The following is an 18142-nucleotide window of genomic DNA, read 5'->3' on the forward strand; positions in this document are numbered from 1 at the left end:
CTGACTCCAACCTCCAGACATCCTGTCTCCTGGTTTAAGTGGGGTGAGGCTGCCTCCCTCTTCTCTCTCCCCACCTCTCCCTCCAGGTCAGGCCGGGATGCCTGCAGCAGGATCTCCCTTCCCTTCAGCTCAGGCTTCTCGGGAGCTCCGGACACACTCCTGTCCCCCAAATGGCCAGTCCTGGGCGCCTCACCCACACCATGTCCCACGCTGGACTCATCCTAGCCCCTGTCCTGCTCATCCTTCTGGGCCCCAACGCCAGATGGGAATGGTCCCCCATACACTCAGCCACAAAGCCCAACTCACCAGCCTCCTGCTGGACACCCCCTTTCATCTCCCGAGTCCCACCTTCCCGCAAGTCCTGATGATTCTGTACCGCCACGCAACCTCCCTGATCCACACGCTAATCACGGCGCTAGGGGCCATCCACAACCCACGCCCTCCCCCAGCCCAGCCTGCTCCTCAGCCCACCCACTGATCTTCCCAAAACTCACGGGACCGCGCAGCCGACCGCCCGAAACCCCGCAGAGGCTCCCTGCGGCCCACAAATCTGGGCCCGGAACAGTCTTTGGGAAGCTCTGCCGGGCCCTGTGCCCGCACACCCGGCCTGTCCCTGCCTCCTCTATCGCAGGTGACGTGTCCTTCCTGGCAGGGCCTCTGCACCCCCCGGGCGGGCTCGCCCCCTGCCCTTCCCGCCTGCTCAGCTCCCACCCGCGCTCGGCACGAGCGTCACCCGCTCCAGGGCCTCCTCCCACCTCCCCTCCCACGCACGCAGGGGGCCTCAGGGCCCTTCCCAGGGTCCGCAGCCTCAGGCGTCCCTCTGCCCCACAGCTCACTGCGAGGGAACAGGTTTGGCGGCAGGTGAGGGACGGGGCTCCCCAGTCACTGAGCTGCAGGACTCGGGCAAAGCTAACACGTCCGTGTCTGTGTCCCCGTCGGTAAAGCGAGACGAGCCACCCTCCCTCCGGGGCTGTTGTGAGGATTACAGAGCGCCGCCCGGGTGAAGTTCAGCGCGCAGTGCGAGCGGCCCCCGCGCCGACCACAGCGCGGAGCGGTTCTCACAGCCAAGAACGACCACAAGCGTCCCGCGGCGGCCGACCCTCAGCCGCTTCCTAAACCACGCCCCGGATGTCCCGCCTCCGCTGCCTCAGGCTCCTCTCTTATTGGCTTCTCCAATACAACATGGCGGCGCTGGACCTAACTTCAAGCGCCTGCTCTCCCCCTAGCCAATCGGAGGAAAGGTGTTCCCGCATTCCCGCCTTCTTCGGTTGCGCCACTGGCCAATCAGGCCACAGCAAGAAGCGTCAGCGCGGGGAAGGCGAGGCCCGCCGAGCCAATGGCAGCGCCCTAGGGTGTAAGCTCCGCCTCTCCGCGAGCAGGCCGCTTGCTGGGGAAGGAGCGGCAACGCTTCAAGGTGGGTGTCCGGGGCTCCACTGCTGAGGCCGGGCCTGGGCTGCGCGGCGTCGGGAGCGAGTGCGGGGCCCCTGTTGGTCTCGCTGGCTCTGCGCCCGGGCCTCCTCTCGGCCCGCTTAGGACCCGCGGTCCCTGTGCCCTTGAGCGTGCAGCCGAGAGACCTGGAAGCCGGCGTCCTCAGAGCGCATGCGCCGCCCGCGTCCTTGGGGTCAGAGGTCACGGGGAAGGTCGCGGAAGATGTTGGGCTGGGCGCCTGGCGCTGAAGTCGGTGGTCAAAAGACACGGACCCGTTAGAGGTCACGGGAGGCACTGTCCTGGCCTCCGGCCGAGTGCCCTGCTCTGGGCTGAACCCTCGGCATGTGGAAGCTCCCTTCGTTCTTATGCTGCCCCCCGTTTCTCTTACGAGAAAACACGCCAGGTGACTCCACCTGCCCAAGGTCACCTGGCCGCCTGAGACAGCTCCAGAAGGGCCTTGATGCTGGGGAAAGGAATTTGATCTTGAGGGTTATTTAAGTCTCTAGAGGGTTTCCAGCTGGGGATGTAAAGGGAGGGGCCCGGCCTGGGTTCGGGCCCTGGTCCCGACCTCCAAGTGTGTGACTTTGGACAAGTCACTTAGCACAGCCGAGCTGCAGCTGCTCATCTGTGCCTCTCTCACGGGGTCCTCCGTAAGGAGAAGATAACAGTGTATGTGGCCCCAGCACAGTGCCTGGTGCCCTGAGCTTGCAGTCCCTGCGGCTGGCGGCTGGCAGTGTTGTTCGGGTCAGATTGGGGAGGGTGAACAGGAGGGGAGAGGCGGGAGGCAGGAGCACTGGTCGGGGAGGGAGGACGGGTGGGTTTTAAAGATTTCTTAAAAGATGAGATAGATAGAACTTGGGATCTATCTCAAGCTTAGCTGAGTCAGGTTGGCAGGCTGAGAGGTGCCACACCTGGGGACAGGAAGGACATCTGTGCCTCTGACCGGAATGGGGTTAAGTAGGGGACAAGGTGACACAAGGGTCAGGGCTTCTGCAGAGCCAGAGTTCTGGGGGGCCAGCCTGGGATCCACCACACCTTCCTCCCTTTTCATGCCCACAGATGCACTGCCTGACCACACCCATGCTGCTTCGGGCCCTGGCTCAGGTTGTTCGTGCAGGTAGGACCAAGGGAGCCTTTTTTGGGTATGGGGCAACCCAGCGTCCCAGCCTGAGTCTGCAGCTGCACAGCATAACCCCTTTCTTTGCAGGGCATCCCAGTGCCCGGAGCCTCCACAGCAGTGCAGTGGCAGCCACCTACAGTGAGTCCCAGGGCTCCTGGAGCCACAGGCTTTCCTGATCAGGCCCTGCCAGAGGCAGGGGAGGAGGCCTGGCGTTGCCAGCATCTCCCCTCTATGAGCCCCAGTTTCCACTCTGTAAAATAAGGGTGATGGTCAAGACTGAATGATTCACGGGAACAGTGTTGTTGCAGGGGGTGGGGGGCCTGGCCTATGGCTGCACAGTGTGCTCTCAGAGCTCCCTTGTGTGGGGCGGAGAGGACTGCCAGGTGTGAGCCCTGGGCACCCGTGTCTCTTCGTCAGGACCCCCTGCGCCTCAGCCCCTTCCCATACCCCTCAGCTTCTGGGATCAGGTGCCCACACAGGCACAGGGAGAAGTGAGCGAGGACTGCCCAGGGCCAGAGGCCCAGTTTGGGAAGGTTTGGTGAATGAACAAAGCCCTAGGGCTGTTGCACCTGCCAGAGGGGTGGGGGCCTCATCTCCCTGAGCTGCATTCTTGGGGGGGAAGTGAGGCTCTGAGACCGACCGACTGCCGTGGCCTTTCTGCCTGCTTCCCCTGCAGAGTATGTGAACCTGCAAGAGCCCTCGATGGACATGAAGTCAGTGACTGACCGGGCAGCTCAAACCCTGCTGTGGACTGAGCTCGTTCGAGGTGGGCCCTTGTGGGAGGGCCAGGTGGGTTAGGGTGGGCACCAGTGGTCAGGGATGAGGGGTCTCATCCACCATGCTTATGCTGCCCACAGGACTGGGCATGACCCTGAGCTACCTGTTCCGGGAGCCAGCCACCATAAACTACCCATTTGAGAAGGGCCCACTGAGCCCACGCTTCCGTGGGGAGCACGCACTGCGCCGTTACCCATCCGGGGAGGAGCGCTGCATCGCCTGCAAGCTTTGCGAGGCTGTCTGTCCTGCCCAGGTGAGCCCCTGACCCCAACTGACCGCCACCTGGCCCCTGCCACTGGGAGACAGAGGCCACAGCCTGCTACTGAGAGGGAAGCGAGGCAGCCCTGGACAGAACTCTGGCCCCCACTGGGTGTGTCTCCAGGAAATTCCCTTTCCCTCTCAGCTACTTCCCGCTGTGAATGAGAACCTGGAGGTCTTGTTGCTGGGGCCAACTCAGAGTCAGTGAGTCATCGGGTAGGTTTTTCCCCCCTGTGCAGACCACGTGATGCCAGTGGGTCCTGCCCTTGGAGGTCTGGTCAGGGATGTGACATTCAGGCCTGTGAGCCACTGCGTGGCACCCAAGGGTCTCCATTTTCCCCAGACACAGCAGCAGTTTCAGGAGCCCTGCCTTTGTGCCTGCACAGGACCGGACCCAAGGACACACAAACCACAATCGAGGCCCTTGCTGCTCCTGGTTACTGTTCCCTTGAACCCCAGTGTTTGGTTCTTTTGGAGGGTCCCTCATGGACCATCCAAAGTCAGGGCCTGTTAGGTTAGAAACAAAGACACAGTCCTGGTAGACAGACTTGTGGCATCCGCAGCAGGCACAATGATCCCCTCCCAGTGGCAGCTCCAGGGCACATGTCCATGACTCAGGACAGCGCCTTTCTGAGTCCTAGCACGTCTCCTGGACCGTTCCCAGGCCCTGCAGGCCACAGTCTATGGCCTTGACGTCTTCAGCCCAGCTACCTAACTGGAGCACATAAGAAAGCCTCAATACAATAACAACAGTGGTGGCTCCTGGGGAGCCAGTGCCCACGGACCAGGCACCGTGCCAGGCTAATGACTAATCTTTAAACAACTCTGGGGAAGCAGAGATTGTTATCCTTGTTTTTAAATGTGTTTTTGTTGATTTTTAGAGAGAGAAACATTAACTGGCTGCCTCCTGCACGTCCCCTACCAGGGATCGAGCCTGCAACCCGGGCATGTGCCCTGACCAGGAATCGAACCTGTGACCTTTGGTGCACGGGATGACAGTCAACCAACTGAGCCACACTGGCCAGGGCTGTCCCCATTTTTATAGATGAGGAAACTGAGGTACAAAGAGATGAAGCTACCAGCCAGAGGTCCAATTGTGAGTGGTGGACACGTGAGGGCCTTTGCCACACTGCCTTTGAAGGTGCCCCTGGCTGTGGGAGGCCATAGGCCACTCATTTCCTCAGCTGGCACAGGCTGTACCCAGGAACTGAGAGTTAAGGACTGGCCTTCGAGCCTTGGCTCTGCCCCTCACTTGCTGTGGGGCTTTGGGAAGCCCCTCAACCTTCTGAGCCTGTTTTCTCGTCCATCAAGTGGGGAAAACTAGACATAAGTGGGAGGAGAACTGAGCACCAGCTACAGGCTGGGACCCCTCAGGGCTCCAGGTGCTGCCAAAACAGAGCCAGTGACAGCCCTCCCCTCATGGGACTTAGAAGGGAGCAGGCATGTTCAGAGGGGGGTGGAAATGAGCAGCGAGGGCTGGACCCTATGCTCGGAGCTGGGTGAGGCCGGCAGGTGACAGTTCCTCGTGCCACTCCCTAGGCCATCACTATCGAGGCTGAGCCACGGGCCGATGGCAGCCGCCGGACCACCCGCTATGACATAGACATGACCAAGTGCATCTACTGCGGCTTTTGCCAGGAGGCCTGCCCTGTGGATGCCATTGTCGAGGTTAGTGGGCCCTGGGGTGGGGGAGGCCGGAGCAGAGGCTCCTTGGAGAGGTCTGACATGGCCATGCCTGCACCCCATCCACAGGGCCCCAACTTTGAGTTCTCCACGGAGACGCATGAGGAGCTGCTGTACAACAAGGAAAAGTTGCTGAACAACGGGGACAAGTGGGAAGCCGAGATCGCCGCCAACATCCAGGCCGACTATCTCTATCGGTGACGCCCCACCCAGCTGGCCCGCAGCCCCTGCTGCCAATAAAGAAGCTCTGACCCCCACCGCCTCTGTCATGAATCTGCTGTCCAAGCCAGGGTCGCTGCAGCCTGACCGCAGCCTGTGGGTTCCACCGGCTGCCTCAGTGGACCCAGCTGAGCTGGCCCAGCCTTCTTGTGGGCCTCTGGCACCGTCAGGCCCTCCCCAGGGCTGGGCTCCAGCCCACAGCAGCCCTGTCAACCACACATCTTCCCAGGCATTTTCCCCAGGGCTCAGCAGGCTGGCAGTCAGCTCCGGTTCCCAGGATCCTGGGTGTCCACAGGCTGAGGCTGCGTCCTGACCTGCCCTCTCCTGAGGGCCACCCACAACTAAGGCTCTAGAGACATAGAGCCTCGCAAGGCCTCAAGCAGAAGTACGTCAATGACAGAAACTCAGAAAAGCCAGGTCACCCTTGTTGGTTGGGGGAAGCTATCTCTGGGGGTGACAGTCACAAGATGGTGACACAGGCACTGCTGCCCCTGAGCTGGCCTTTCTTCCCCTCTAGCCACATCCCCTTTTCTCCTCGAGTTAGCTTCTGCTCAGGACTTCCTGCTTTGCGACCCCAGCAAAGTGGTCCCCACACCACTTTGCAAGCCCAGTGCCAGTGGAATGGGCAAAATGAGCCCCCTTGAAGTTCATGCTAAGCACTGAAAGGACTTCCGTATATTCTCAGTAGTGGGGAAACTGGCTCAGAGAGGTGAAGTGACTTGTTCAGAATCAGCTTATAGCCAATGAAAAAACTAACTCCCGTCCAAGAGTTCTCAGTCCCCCTTCTCCATCATTTCCAAAAGTACATTTTATAAAACACTAATTTCCCAATGGGAAGAAGTGGGAGGGTGTTCTGTGGATCAGAAAGTGTGGGAAATGCCCCAAGTGCCCTCCACTCTGGGACAGACACTGCATGTTAGCACAGTCAAGGCTCTGAGAAGGTCTGCAGCAAAGAAACAGTCTTTCCCCAGCCTTTTCCCAGGAAGCCCCTTTTCCCAGGTCACTGCTGACCCCTGGGCCAGGGTGGACCCCACCACTGGCCACGGCTTTGGGGCCCCCATAGCCCAAGGAATGGCACACAAGTGAGAAGTGCAGGATGCAAAGGGATGCCCAGAGCCCAGGAAGTGTCTGCAAGTCCAGCCCACTACTAGTCCTGGTGGCCAAACACTGCAAACAGGCAGTCACGAGAGGCGAACTTAAAAGTCCCAAATCTATTCTAATTTCCAAGACAACCAGCATTAGTGAATTGGCATGGAGCCTATATTAGTACACACATAACTAGAACACTTGCATAAAATGTTTCAGACTGATCCAGCTCCTGACGTGGTTGTTACTAACAGAGGTATTTTCCTGTGTCAGGACTGAAGCTCTAATGCCGTTTTGGCACTCCATAAGAGTTCCAGTTTCCCTTGCACCCACAGTATTGGCCTGAGACCCCCCTCCCCACACACTGCTGCTCAGTTTGTGTTGAGGGTCCCCTCTGGGAACAGCCCTATGATGTTCCAGAACATGTTCCCCCCTTGTCTTGGGTGTTGACCTTGGCTGTGACTCAGTTTCCAGTCCCGGTTCTGGGGTTCCATTTGCTCACCTCCCATACCCCTCCTAGGATGTTGCAGTGTGGGGTTCAAGGATCACCAAAGCTGAGCCCCCCCCCCCAAGTGGATACTGTCCTGGCTTGTCCAAAGTGCTGGCAGCTGGGCAGCTGTGAGCCCCAGTTCAGGGGTGCTGGGACAAGACAAACCCCCCTGGAGAGGAATCAGCAAGGTCCCTGGGCCACCCCAGCAGCGGGTGGAGCAACAGCTAAGCGCAGAGCATTAGCCGGCACACACACAACCATGGCCTGACCCTCAGTGTCCTGCTGCCATTGAGGAAAGAGACCCAGAGAGGGCAGCCATCCACCCGGGGCACGGAGCGCGGGGCCTGCCCGGCCCCATCCTGGGTGGTCAAAGGCTGGAGGGTGTACGGACCGGGCGCCACTGGGGCTCACGGAAGGAGGAGGGGGTCCGAGGGGTGGGGCGCGTGCTGGTCTTGGGCCCTACGCGTATCTTGGAGCCCAGGCCTGAGGGTGTTGGGGTCCCATCAGCCACAGGCCCAGGAGCCCTCTAGGTGGTGGGGTCCCACTCTCTAGCCCCCAGAATGCGCCTGGGCCCGGCGCCTCCCCCGGCCCCGCCGCGTGCACGTGCCTGGTGGGCGCCCGGTGCGTCCCCCTCGCGGCCCAGGGCCCCGCGCCCCGCGCCCCGCGCCCCGCGCCCCGCGCCCCGCGCCCCGCGCCCCGCGCCCCGCGCCCCGCGCCCCGCGCCCCGCGCCCCGCGCGGTTTTTCAGCCTCGGGCGAGGAAGCCGAGCCGGCGCAGGCACGGCCCACGCGGGGGGCGGGGCCTAACGGGCAAGCCCCGCCCCTCCCGGTTCCGCCCGCCCTGCCGAGGAGAGGGGGCTGCGCGGCCGCTGCGCGCGGCTCAGAGCCCGGAACGCGAGCGAGCGAGCGAGCGCCCTGTGCGGGCGACCGGGGTGGGTGAGTGCCCGCGCGGGGGTGAGGCCTCGCTGGGGCCACGGGCGGCGAGGGGGAGGGGGGAGGGGGGTAACAGCTGCCGACAACTGCCCAGCCCAACTCTGCCAGGCCTGGTGGCCCGCCGAGCTTTTCTCTGCTGCATCTTCCCCGGAGGGAGCGACCCATTCTGCAGATGGGGAAGCTGAGACCCACCCAAGTAGGAAGAAGCAGAGCTAGAGGCAAGCGGGGTCATTCTGACTCCAGAGCCCACCATTCTGGAGTGGAGGACCCGGCTGGCATTGTCCTCCAGCCCAGCTCATCATCTGAGCCGGGCGCTCAGAGGAGATCTGGCAGGTTCCTGGAGGAGCAGGCCTTAGCCTCCAGCCTCCCAAGGGACCAGGAAGAGAGGAGGGGCACAGAGTGAGGGGTGGGCTGGGCCCTGCAGGCCACAGAGGCACCTTCATTTACTCCTTAAACAGGACTGGGGTGGCCCCTGGCTCCCGCAGGGGCCCAGGAGAATGAGTGGTAGGTTGTGGGCTAGGGAAGGGGGCCTAGCTGGGTTTCCACGTATCCATGCCCACCACAGTTTGTCCCAACCAGGGAAGTACCCAGTCTTGAGGACCCTGAGTCAGGGCCAACAGGCTGTATTTGTCACAACTGCTGCTCAGAGCCATTGCACCCCATGGATCCCCAGACCTGGCTTCCTGCAGCCCTGCATTTGGCCAGCCCAACGTTTAGAGATGCCCAGGGCAGAGAACAGCCCTGAACATGTTTGTCTCTGGGACTTCCAAATCTTCAGCCCCAGGCCTGGCTCCTGCCTGACTTGGCCACCTGCTGACTATCTGATCTTGGACCTCACCTCTCATGTGACCTGTCCATAAAACAGGCTACAGCACCCTCTCCCTTCAAGATTGCTGTTAAGTTTAAATGAGATAGTATGGGTAAAGCGATTACATCGGGACTCTGGTTATTTATATCATTTCCCCATCCAGGTCCTGTCTGCTGGGAGTGGCCAAGTCCCATTTACCCAAAGAGGAAGTGGAGACTCAGAGAGGTTGAGAGACTCCCCCAAGGTCACACAGCCAATCACAGCTTGGGCAGCGCTCCTACATTATGGTCCCTGACCCCTCTGGGAATGGAATCCAGCACCTTCCACACCCATCCTTGTCCTGGGCCCAGAGCTTCTACAGCCTTGGGCCGCCTCCAGGGCATTGTCTTCTCTCCCTGGCTGGACAGAGCTGCATTCCCTATTTAGACTTAAGTAAACCAGGCCCCAGGGGAGGAAGTGACCAGCTGCACTGGCCCCAGACGGCAGGCCTGGCACTCTAGCGCCTAACTTTCATCCTCGGTGGGGCCCTAACCCATGCCTTTCCCCTTCTCCCCCTAGTTTGAGAGCTAAAGAAACTGAGTCTCACAGAGGGGAAGTGGCTGGCCCTGGGTGCCAAGAACAGTGGCCATGGAGCCCTGGCCTGTGGGCAGAGCCATCTGCAGGGCCCATTGGAGGCCACCATGGCCCTCCCCCTGCGGGCAATTGAGCAAGGCCCTGCCAGACCCTTCCGGCTGCTTTTGAAGTTAGCACAGTTTCACTTTCAGTAGTTTCGACATCTGGAAGGCTGCTCCCGCCTGTACCCACAATGGCTGCTGCCAGGCAGCCCGGGCCTCAGGGAACGTCCCCCTTTCATCGTTCATCAGTGTCCCCCTCTTCTCTCTGCCCTGGGAACCCAGTGAACAGGCCCATCCCCTTAGGATACACAGACATCGCAGGGAAGGGGGAGGGCTCCAGCTGCCTGTGGGGACAGGCTTCCAACCTCAGCCATGTCGGTTGTCACAGACTCTCCCTGGGGTAGGAAGACAAGGGCTAGTGACCAGTGGCAGCCAGGAAGCTGTTGCTGGAGGCAACCCTTGGCCTGGGGCCCCAAGGATGTGTAGGATCCAGGGTTAGGGCAGGTCACACAGGAGGGACAATGGGAGCAGGGGCCAGGTGTAAGAAAAGCCAGTGTCACCAGGATCCACCAGGAGTGGAGGGCAGGGGTCTCAGAGAGGCCAGAGACAGCTAGGAAAGAGCTTGAAGCTGGGCTGTGGGCCAGGCTGCTTCCTATGTGACCTCAGCACCCCATCGAGCCTTCCTGGGCCTCAGTTTCCCCATCTGTCGGAGAGGGGTGGTAGCAGGATCTCTAGGATTATGTGAGCCGAGATGTACAGAATTCCTACCTGTGGCCTGCCCCGCAGGACCATGGGCTCCATGTTCCGGAGTGAGGAGGTGTCGCTGGTCCAGCTCTTCCTGCCCACGGCTGCTGCCTACACCTGCGTGAGCCAGCTGGGCGAGCTGGGCCTCGTGGAGTTCCGAGACGTGAGTGGGCTGTAGGCCGTGGGAGGGGACCGCGTCTTTAGGCATCCCAGCTGCTGGACCTTCTCCCCTCACAATGGCGCCCGCCCTGCTGGGGTCCCGCAGCCTCTGCCGTAGATGCTGCGCTCTTAGGAGGCTGGGTTTCTCACGGGTCACGTCCCCCTGACATGGTCTGAGTTGAGCCAGACCTCGGCCCTACCATGCCCTCCTTGCCATATGGGGTCTGGTCTGTCTGCAGCTGGGCACCTGGAGGTCCATGGTGTTCACAGCACCTTTTGGGGGGAGTCAGCTACAGTCTGCGGCCCCCACCCCAGAAAACTGACCCTTCCACACAACAACTACAGCTCAACGCCTCGGTGAGTGCCTTCCAGAGACGCTTTGTGGTGGATGTTCGCCGCTGTGAGGAGCTGGAGAAGACCTTCAGTGAGTTGGCCCCAGGCCCACATCCCAGGCAGCCTTCCTGGAGGAGGAGCTTGATCTGAAAGGGAGAGTCTGTTACCCAGATGGAAGACAGAGAAGGGAGGTCCAGGCTGGGCCCCGGAGAGCTAAGAGAGGGCAGCTGGGATCTGTGGAAATGGATCCCACTGATCTTGGGAACAGATTCCTCCATTGTTGGGAACAGAGCAGCCTTGGGTGAGCTGAGCAGAGGCCCTGGGCCAGAGCTGGCTTGGAAGCGGCCTTGAATACTGTGTGGAGGGTCCTATGGAGCTGCAGTGGTTTCTAAGTATGAACAGTTTTCTCTGCTGCAGATGGACTGGGGTGGGCAGAGGCCAGGATCTAGGGTCAGGTGTCCCCAGGGAGCAGCTCCTTCTTAGACCTAGGCAAGCAGGACCTCAGCTCTGGTGCCACTCTGGAGAAACCTTCAGGGTGGGATCGAGCACACTGTAATGGTTTGAGAGTTTGACCGATAGCTTATAAGTAATCAGGCGGATGCTGTGTGGGCCTCCCTGCAAGCTCACGCCCCAGGCCCTGCAATGCTAGGGTCCACCTGCCTAGAAGACCACTGTGGGACCCAGGCTCTGGGCTGGGCAGGGGCCAAGGGAATGGAGAGGGAGAGCAATCTGATGAGCTCAGAGGGAGGGGAGCAGACCTGTGGGGATAGAAGTGTGGCCTGGGTTTTTTCTGGGGGTCTTGGACTCCATGAATCAGCTAGCTGATGGCCAGTGGAGTTTGGGGTGGCACTTGGGATCCCCTAGACATTAGTCGGCCCTTAGCTAACAGTGGCCATTAGCTGGTGGGGCCTCCTGTGTGGTCTCTCCTGACGCCTGTCCCTCTGCACCAGGTTTCCTGCAGGAGGAGGTTCGGCGGGCTGGGCTGGCACTGCCCCCACCTGAGGGTGGGCTACCGGCACCCCCACCCCGCGACCTGCTGCGCATTCAGGAGGAGACTGATCGCCTGGCACAGGAGCTCCGGGATGTGCGGGGCAACCAACAGGCCCTGCGGGCCCAGCTGCACAAGCTGCAGCTCCATGTGGCCGTGCTGGGCCAGGGCCAGGCCCCCCTGGTCAGCTCCAACCCAGGCGGGCACGGGAAGGGGAGGGGTGCCAGGCCTCATTTGAGCCCAAGCTCACAGTGCCTTTCTACACCTAGTTGGCAGCCACCCACACAGATGATCCCTCGGAAAGGACCCCCCTGCTCCTGTCCCCTGCGGGGCCACACCAGGACCTGAGGGTCAAGTAAGTGAGGGGCAGCTTCACGCTCTTTTCTGTCAGCCACAGAGGCCCTGAGTAATGGGGCCAGGCCAGGCCCAACTTGGACTCCTTGTCCAGTGCTCTCCCTCATCCTGCCTCCTCCCTTAGGCCTAGAATTTTCCTTACTCATGGGGGTTTCTCCAGCTCTGGCCCTGCCTGGTAGGCTCTTGCCTTCTCCCTGGAGGCAGGGCCAGGGTGCCTGGTTGGCCACCCTGGGCAGGGCCTGGCCTCGGGGCGGCCAGGCTGGGGCTGTGCGGGGGGAGGTAGGAGCGGCTCCCCCCAGCCCCGCTGGCCCGCAGCTTCGTGGCAGGGGCCGTGGAACCGCACAAGGCCGCCGCCCTGGAGCGCCTGCTCTGGAGGGCCTGCCGTGGCTTCCTCATCGCCAGCTTCCGGGAGACAGAGCAGCAGCTGGAGGACCCAGTGACGGTGAGCAGTCCGCCGTCCCCCAGCTGGGGGCCACCCCGGCTGGGTCGGGTGCTGGGCAGAGCAGGGACTTGAGGGTAACCTGGGCCCCGCTCTGGCAGGGCGAGCCTGCCACGTGGATGACCTTCCTCATCTCCTACTGGGGCGAACAGATTGGGCAGAAGATCCGCAAGATCACTGACTGGTGAGCCCCTGGGGGGCTGGCCCCCGCTGCCCTTGTGCCCAGGCCCCTGCTGTCCCCTCCAGGGAGCCCACCCTGTCCCTGCCCTGCCCTGTGAGCTCCCTCCAGACTCAGCCGCCAGCCTCTGCACAGCCGGGAATCCCCTGGGCCTCACCTCATGTCCCCGTCCTCCCTGCCAGCTTCCACTGCCACGTCTTCCCGTTCGAGGAGCAGGAGGAGGTCCGCCAAGGGGCCCTGCAGCAGCTGCAGCAGCAGAGCCAGGAGCTGCGGGAGGTGGGCGCCCGTGGCCCGGCTGACCTTGTGCCCGCCCGTCCCCCACCCTGCCCTGTCCCACAGCCCGTCCCCCCCTCCCATCTGGCTCCTCCTGCCCCCTGCCCCCCCTCTGACCCCCAGCCGGCCTGTCCTGCTCCTCACTGCCCGCTCCGGCCTCAGGTCCTGGGGGAAACAGAGCGGTTCCTGAGCCAGGTGCTGGGCCGGGTGCAGCGGCTGCTGCCGCCCTGGCAGGTGCAGATCCGCAAGATGAAGGCTGTGTACCTGGCCCTCAACCAGTGCAGCGTTAGTGCCACGTACAAGTGCCTCATTGCTGAGGCCTGGTGCGCCACACGCGACCTGCCCGCCCTGCAGCAGGCACTGCATGACAGCTCGGTGAGTCTGTCGGGGTCTCCTGCCCTCCCCTGCTCCTGGGAAGCCACCTGTGTCCACCTCACAACACACTTCCCGTTTCCAGCGCTGTGCCTTTGCCAGGGCCTCGCTCCCCACCAGGGAGTCCACCCTGACTTCCCAGAGCCCCTGGGGTGGGCTGTTGCACCTTGGTGACTGCAATAGGCGTTAAGTCAGAAACCAGGTTCAAATCCAGGCTCTGTAGGCTCTGGCCCTGTGACCTTGGGCAGACTGGAGGGAGCCTCAGGATTCTCATCTGTGAAGTGGGTGCAATGACCCTGCCTCCAGGGGTCACTGTAGTGTGAACACACCACAGGCTACTGGTGCCTGGTAGGTGCTCACAGGTGGCAATGGGGCTCCCTCTCCTGGGCCACTTAGGTAGACTTCATTTTCCCAGGCCAGCTGGTGTCTGGCTCTCCCTAAATTCTCCTGAATGAGGGCAGGTGGGGTTGGTCAGCCTACTTCACAGAGAAGGGAGGGGTTGCCCCAGGATCCCCAGCACTGACCCAGCCAGCTCTCTCAGTGCTCCGTGTCTCCATATGGGTCTGCCTGGGGGGTCTGAGGGTCCCTGAAGGCCCTGCCACCAGTCTCATCTGTGTGCCTGCCTGCCTTCCTGCCTGCCGGGTGCCCCAGAGTGAGGCTGGTGTGAGCGCCGTGGTTCACCGCATCCCCTACCGGGACATGCCCCCCACGCTCATCCGTACCACTCGCTTCACGGCCAGCTTCCAGGGCATCGTGGACGCCTACGGCGTGGGCCGCTACCAGGAGGTCAACCCCGGTGAGAGCCACAGTGCCGGGAGGGTGGCGTTCACATTGGGCCTGTGCCGCCCTCTGGAGAGGAGCGGCACACTCCCTGTCATTCCCCATCACACAACTTGAGTGCAGTGGAGCAGGGGTGGGGGGCTGGGGGTGTTAACCCCAGCGTCCCCTTGGTGAAGCTTACAAGGGAGCTGGCGTGGGGTTGAGCTCGGGGCAGTGGCTCTGCAGTAGGAGGGCCTGGGTTTGAGGTCCCTGTTCACTCAGCCCCATAGGCACCTTAGTTTCTCAGAGCCTCGGTTTTCTCTCCTGAAAAGTGGGACTCAGAGCAGCACTGGGAAGGGGCACAGTCGTCAGGGCTGGGGACCAGCAGGCCACGGGCCCAAGGAGCCTGCGGCATGTTCTGCTTGGCCACATCGTGGTTTTGGGGAGGTCTGAATCAGGTGCCGCCCCAGAGCCTGGGTTCGGGCCTCCACGTCGTCTCTGCGGAGATGCGCACGTGGCTGCGGGGCCCGGCTGAGCGCAGGCCCCTGTCCCGCAGCGCCCTACACCATCATCACCTTCCCCTTCCTCTTCGCCGTCATGTTCGGGGACGTGGGCCACGGGCTGCTCATGTTTCTCTTCGCCCTGGCCATGGTGCTGGCCGAGGACCGGCCGGCCGTAAAGTCGGCAAAGAATGAGGTGAGGGTGCGGGAGGCGGGGGGCGGGCGGGGCGGGCGGGGCGGCGCGGGCCCTGTCTCACAGCGGCGCCCTCAGATCTGGCAGACCTTCTTCAGTGGCCGCTATCTGCTGCTGCTCATGGGCCTGTTCTCCATCTACACCGGCTTCATCTACAACGAGTGCTTCAGCCGCGCCACGGTCATCTTCCCCTCGGGCTGGAGCGTGGCCGCCATGGCCAACCAGTCCGGCTGGAGGTGAGGCCCGCCTGCCCCACTGTCCCCGAGTCCCCTCCACCCCCGGTCCCCACCGCCCTGACCATCCTGCCCGCTGTTGCCACAGTGACAAGTTCCTGGCTGAGCACCCGCTGCTCACCCTGAACCCCAACATCACCGGCGTCTTCCTGGGACCCTACCCCTTCGGCATCGACCCCGTGAGTCCTGGCCGATGGCTCTGGGTGCTGCGGGCAAGCAGGAGGGCAGCCCAGTTCTGGTGCAGGATGCTTGGGGCCCCAGACGGATGCGGGGCCTCCTTGCTGGGTCCTCCGTGCAGCCACTTCACAAAGCAGAGAGGCATGTCCTGTCTGTGCAGTGACTATATTTCATTCCTGTGACAACTCCACGAGGCATACCTTAGCATCATTCCCATTTTACAGACGAGGAAGCTGAGGCACAGATTACCCAAGGTCGCCCAGTTAGGAGGGCCAGGTTGTCTGGCCCTATCTGTGCTCTTAACCAGTGCCCCCTGCTGCCTCTCAGGGGGCAGGTGATAGATTGTGCTGAGGCCCCAAAGGGGGACAAACAGGGTGATGAGAGTGACCAGGGCAGAAGGGCGCCTGCATGACACCTGCCCCTCCTGCCACCGCAGATCTGGAGCCTGTCCCTCAACCACCTGAGCTTCCTCAACTCCTTCAAGATGAAGATGTCTGTCATCCTGGGGGTCACACACATGGCCTTTGGCGTGGTCCTAGGAGTCTTCAACCACATGTGAGAGCCCAGGCTGTGCTGGGGGAGGCGGGGGACTGCAGGGCCAGGGTGGTCCGGTGACCTGGCCCTTGTCTCGCCCCAGACACTTTGGCCAGTGGCACCGGCTGATTCTGGAGACCCTGCCCGAGCTGGTCTTCCTCCTGGGCCTGTTCGGCTACCTGGTCTTCCTGGTCGCCTACAAGTGGCTGCGAGTCTCGGCCGCCAACTCCGCCTCCGCCCCCAGCATCCTGATCCACTTCATCAACATGTTCCTCTTCTCCCGCAGCCCCACCAACCCGCCGCTCTTCCCGGCGCAGGTGGGCGGGGCGGGTGAGCGGTAGCGCCTGCAGGGGCCTGGCCCCTGATCCTCTTGAGAGAGGGGGGTGCAGGCCTGAGGCCGTGAGGCTCCCCGTGGGGTGGCACAGTGGGTGCGGGAAGCCTGAGGCCCTTCTGAGTGTTCCTTCCGCAGCGATGTCCCTGCCTAGCGAGGGGCCCTGCGGGAGGGGCAGACGCGGGCTCCCTGGGTGTGCTGCCTGTGGGGGCACCCTGACCCGAGCCCCTCTCTGCAGGAGGCGGTGCAGTCTGCACTGGTGGTCCTGGCCCTGGCCACAGTGCCGGTCCTGCTGCTAGGCACGCCCCTGTTTCTTCACTGGAGTCACCGCCGGCAGAGGCGGCGGCGGGCTGGCCAAATGCAGGTAGGGGTGGGGTGTGGGGGGGCCGTTAGGAGGCGGGGCCCCCGCCAGCCTCTGGCGAGCGTCCGTGTGCAGGCAGCAAGGGGCAGTGCGGGCCGTCAGGGCTGGGCCTGATGTGCCTGCGTCCCATCCCCAGGGCGAAGACAAGCCTGGGCTTCTGGACTCGCCCGATGCGTCTGTTGATGAGGAGAAGGCGGGGCACCCAGGGGACCTCCAGGAGGCCGAGGTGGGTGTGGCGCCTTCCTGAGGGGGGCTGACCGCCGCCTGGCCAGCCCCTTACTGCCGCCCCTGCCCCCAGTTTGTTCTTTCCGAGGTGTTCATGCACCAGGCCATCCACACCATCGAGTTCTGCCTGGGCTGCATCTCCAACACGGCCTCCTACCTGCGCCTCTGGGCCCTGAGTCTGGCCCATGCCCGTGAGTGACCAGTGTGGTGGGCAGCCAGCCGGGCCACGGGCAAGCTGCTGGCTGGGTGGTCTGGGCGCGTCACTTCTCTGGGCCTCAGGATCCCCCTCTGTAAAGTGGGGACATAAGAGGAGGTCCTCTGCTAGCCTCACAAGAAGGGGGCTTCAGGCTGCTGAGGCTGCAGGGAGGCACCCTGGCCCCTGGTGTCCACCGCCCCCTCTTCACCCACAGAGCTGTCGGAGGTCCTGTGGACCATGGTGATGTCTTTGGGCCTGGGCATGGGCCGAGAGATGGGTGTGGCAGCCGTCGTGCTGGTCCCCATCTTCGCCGCCTTCGCGGTGATGACCGTGGCCATCCTGCTGGTGATGGAGGGGCTCTCCGCCTTCTTACATGCCCTGCGGCTGCACTGGTGAGTGGCCCAGCCAGCTGCCCAGGCGGCTCGGGGCAGGGTGCAGGGCCTTCCCCTCACCAGTGGCCCTTCTCACCCCAGGGTGGAGTTCCAGAACAAGTTCTACTCGGGCACCGGCTACAAGCTGAACCCCTTCACCTTTGCCGTGGAGGACGAGTAGCGCTCGCAGGTGGCCATACCCGTGCCCCCCCAGCCTGCCTTGAAGCAGGAAAGGAATAAAGAGAAAGGTCCAGGACTGTGTCTGGGTCCTGTCTGCATTGCAGGGGCCGGGAGGCTGGTGTGGCAGAGCCTGGGCGGACACCACAGGGGCACGGCCCTGGGCTGTGGCCATGGGCTGGTCCTGCCTGTCAGCCTCTTTTGGTTTGGTGGACCCCATGCCAGCCTCTATGCCTGTCTCTTATACCCTCCTTTACAGCTGAGGTGGTGGGAGGCACTGGTCTAGGAACTGTCTGGGGCCTCGAGAGGACCATGAGCCCATCTATAACAATCCCAGATTCTTGGGGTGAGTGACCGAGGGGTGTTCCCAGCACATTCTAGCTCGGAATGAGTTACTTCCCAGGGGAGGTGAGCTTCCCATCTTTGAGGGTGTGCAAACTGGTTGTAAGAAAATGTTCAGGATACCATGGGTGTGTGTGTGGGGGGGGTGCCTGGCAAGAATCAGCCAGTATTCCCATCCTTCATGCTGGCGCTGGCCCCAAGCACTCCACACAGGGGGAGCAGTGGTGTCATACACAGAGGCCTCATCCTGCAGAGAAGGGCAGCGGCTGGCCAGGACAGCACCAGGGGTCAGGAAGATGGCAGGTTTAGACCCCAGGCCCCGCCTCCCCATCACAGCAGGCTGTGGCCTCTTGTCTCTCTGGGCAGGCAGTCCTGTTCCCAGGCCTGTCCTTTGGCTAGAGGGGGGCAGGGGTGGCATCCTATAGGTTTCTGGCCTGGGTCCCAGCACCAGCTGGGAGGCAGTCGATGCTTCTCAGAGGCCTCAGTTTC

At 62.5% G+C, this 18142-nt stretch overlaps 2 protein-coding genes across 3 annotated transcripts; both read left to right on the top strand.

The window, feature by feature from the left end:
* Nucleotides 1-1368: 1368 nt before the first annotated feature.
* On the top strand, nucleotides 1369-5526 carry NDUFS8 (NADH:ubiquinone oxidoreductase core subunit S8). 2 transcript variants are annotated; one of them, XM_016213425.2, is made up of 7 exons: nucleotides 1369-1414; nucleotides 2488-2545; nucleotides 2636-2686; nucleotides 3225-3314; nucleotides 3406-3578; nucleotides 5123-5251; nucleotides 5336-5526. In XM_016213425.2, exons 2-7 carry the CDS (start codon nucleotides 2488-2490, stop codon nucleotides 5465-5467), a joined length of 633 nt encoding a protein of 210 aa, XP_016068911.1. In that variant the 5' UTR covers nucleotides 1369-1414; the 3' UTR covers nucleotides 5468-5526. The 2 variants fall into 2 exon arrangements, with proteins under 2 accessions (XP_016068911.1, XP_016068912.1); XM_016213426.2 differs by lacking the exon at nucleotides 1369-1414 and adding an exon at nucleotides 1653-1831.
* Nucleotides 5527-10091: 4565 nt separating this feature from the next.
* TCIRG1 (T cell immune regulator 1, ATPase H+ transporting V0 subunit a3) lies at nucleotides 10092-17393 on the top strand. Its single transcript, XM_087822044.1, has 19 exons — nucleotides 10092-10321; nucleotides 10663-10741; nucleotides 11601-11821; nucleotides 11908-11993; nucleotides 12308-12434; nucleotides 12533-12615; nucleotides 12792-12885; nucleotides 13045-13257; nucleotides 13906-14050; nucleotides 14570-14709; nucleotides 14785-14942; nucleotides 15028-15118; nucleotides 15553-15671; nucleotides 15754-15967; nucleotides 16220-16345; nucleotides 16479-16568; nucleotides 16641-16758; nucleotides 16978-17155; nucleotides 17237-17393. Exons 1-19 carry the CDS (start codon nucleotides 10166-10168, stop codon nucleotides 17313-17315), a joined length of 2517 nt encoding a protein of 838 aa, XP_087678170.1. The 5' UTR covers nucleotides 10092-10165; the 3' UTR covers nucleotides 17316-17393.
* The last annotated feature ends 749 nt before the right edge of the window (nucleotides 17394-18142 follow it).

The sequence above is a fragment of the Miniopterus natalensis genome, chromosome 11, assembly GCF_054644295.1.
Source record: "Miniopterus natalensis isolate mMinNat1 chromosome 11, mMinNat1.hap1, whole genome shotgun sequence".
Taxonomy (NCBI): domain Eukaryota; kingdom Metazoa; phylum Chordata; class Mammalia; order Chiroptera; family Miniopteridae; genus Miniopterus; species Miniopterus natalensis.

Excerpts from the sequence above, each read along its gene's own strand:
- NDUFS8 (XM_016213425.2), top strand. The coding sequence starts at position 2,488 with ATGCACTGCCTGACCACACCCATGCTGCTTCGGGCCCTGGCTCAGGTT. Across the intron at positions 3,579-5,122 it reads AGGCTGTCTGTCCTGCCCAG|GCCATCACTATCGAGGCTGA; the intron begins GTGAGCCCCTGA and ends GCCACTCCCTAG. Across the intron at positions 5,252-5,335 it reads CTGTGGATGCCATTGTCGAG|GGCCCCAACTTTGAGTTCTC; the intron begins GTTAGTGGGCCC and ends CCCCATCCACAG.
- TCIRG1 (XM_087822044.1), top strand. The coding sequence starts at position 10,166 with ATGTACAGAATTCCTACCTGTGGCCTGCCCCGCAGGACCATGGGCTCC. Across the intron at positions 12,616-12,791 it reads ATCCGCAAGATCACTGACTG|CTTCCACTGCCACGTCTTCC; the intron begins GTGAGCCCCTGG and ends CCTCCCTGCCAG. Across the intron at positions 16,346-16,478 it reads GGCGGGCTGGCCAAATGCAG|GGCGAAGACAAGCCTGGGCT; the intron begins GTAGGGGTGGGG and ends TCCCATCCCCAG.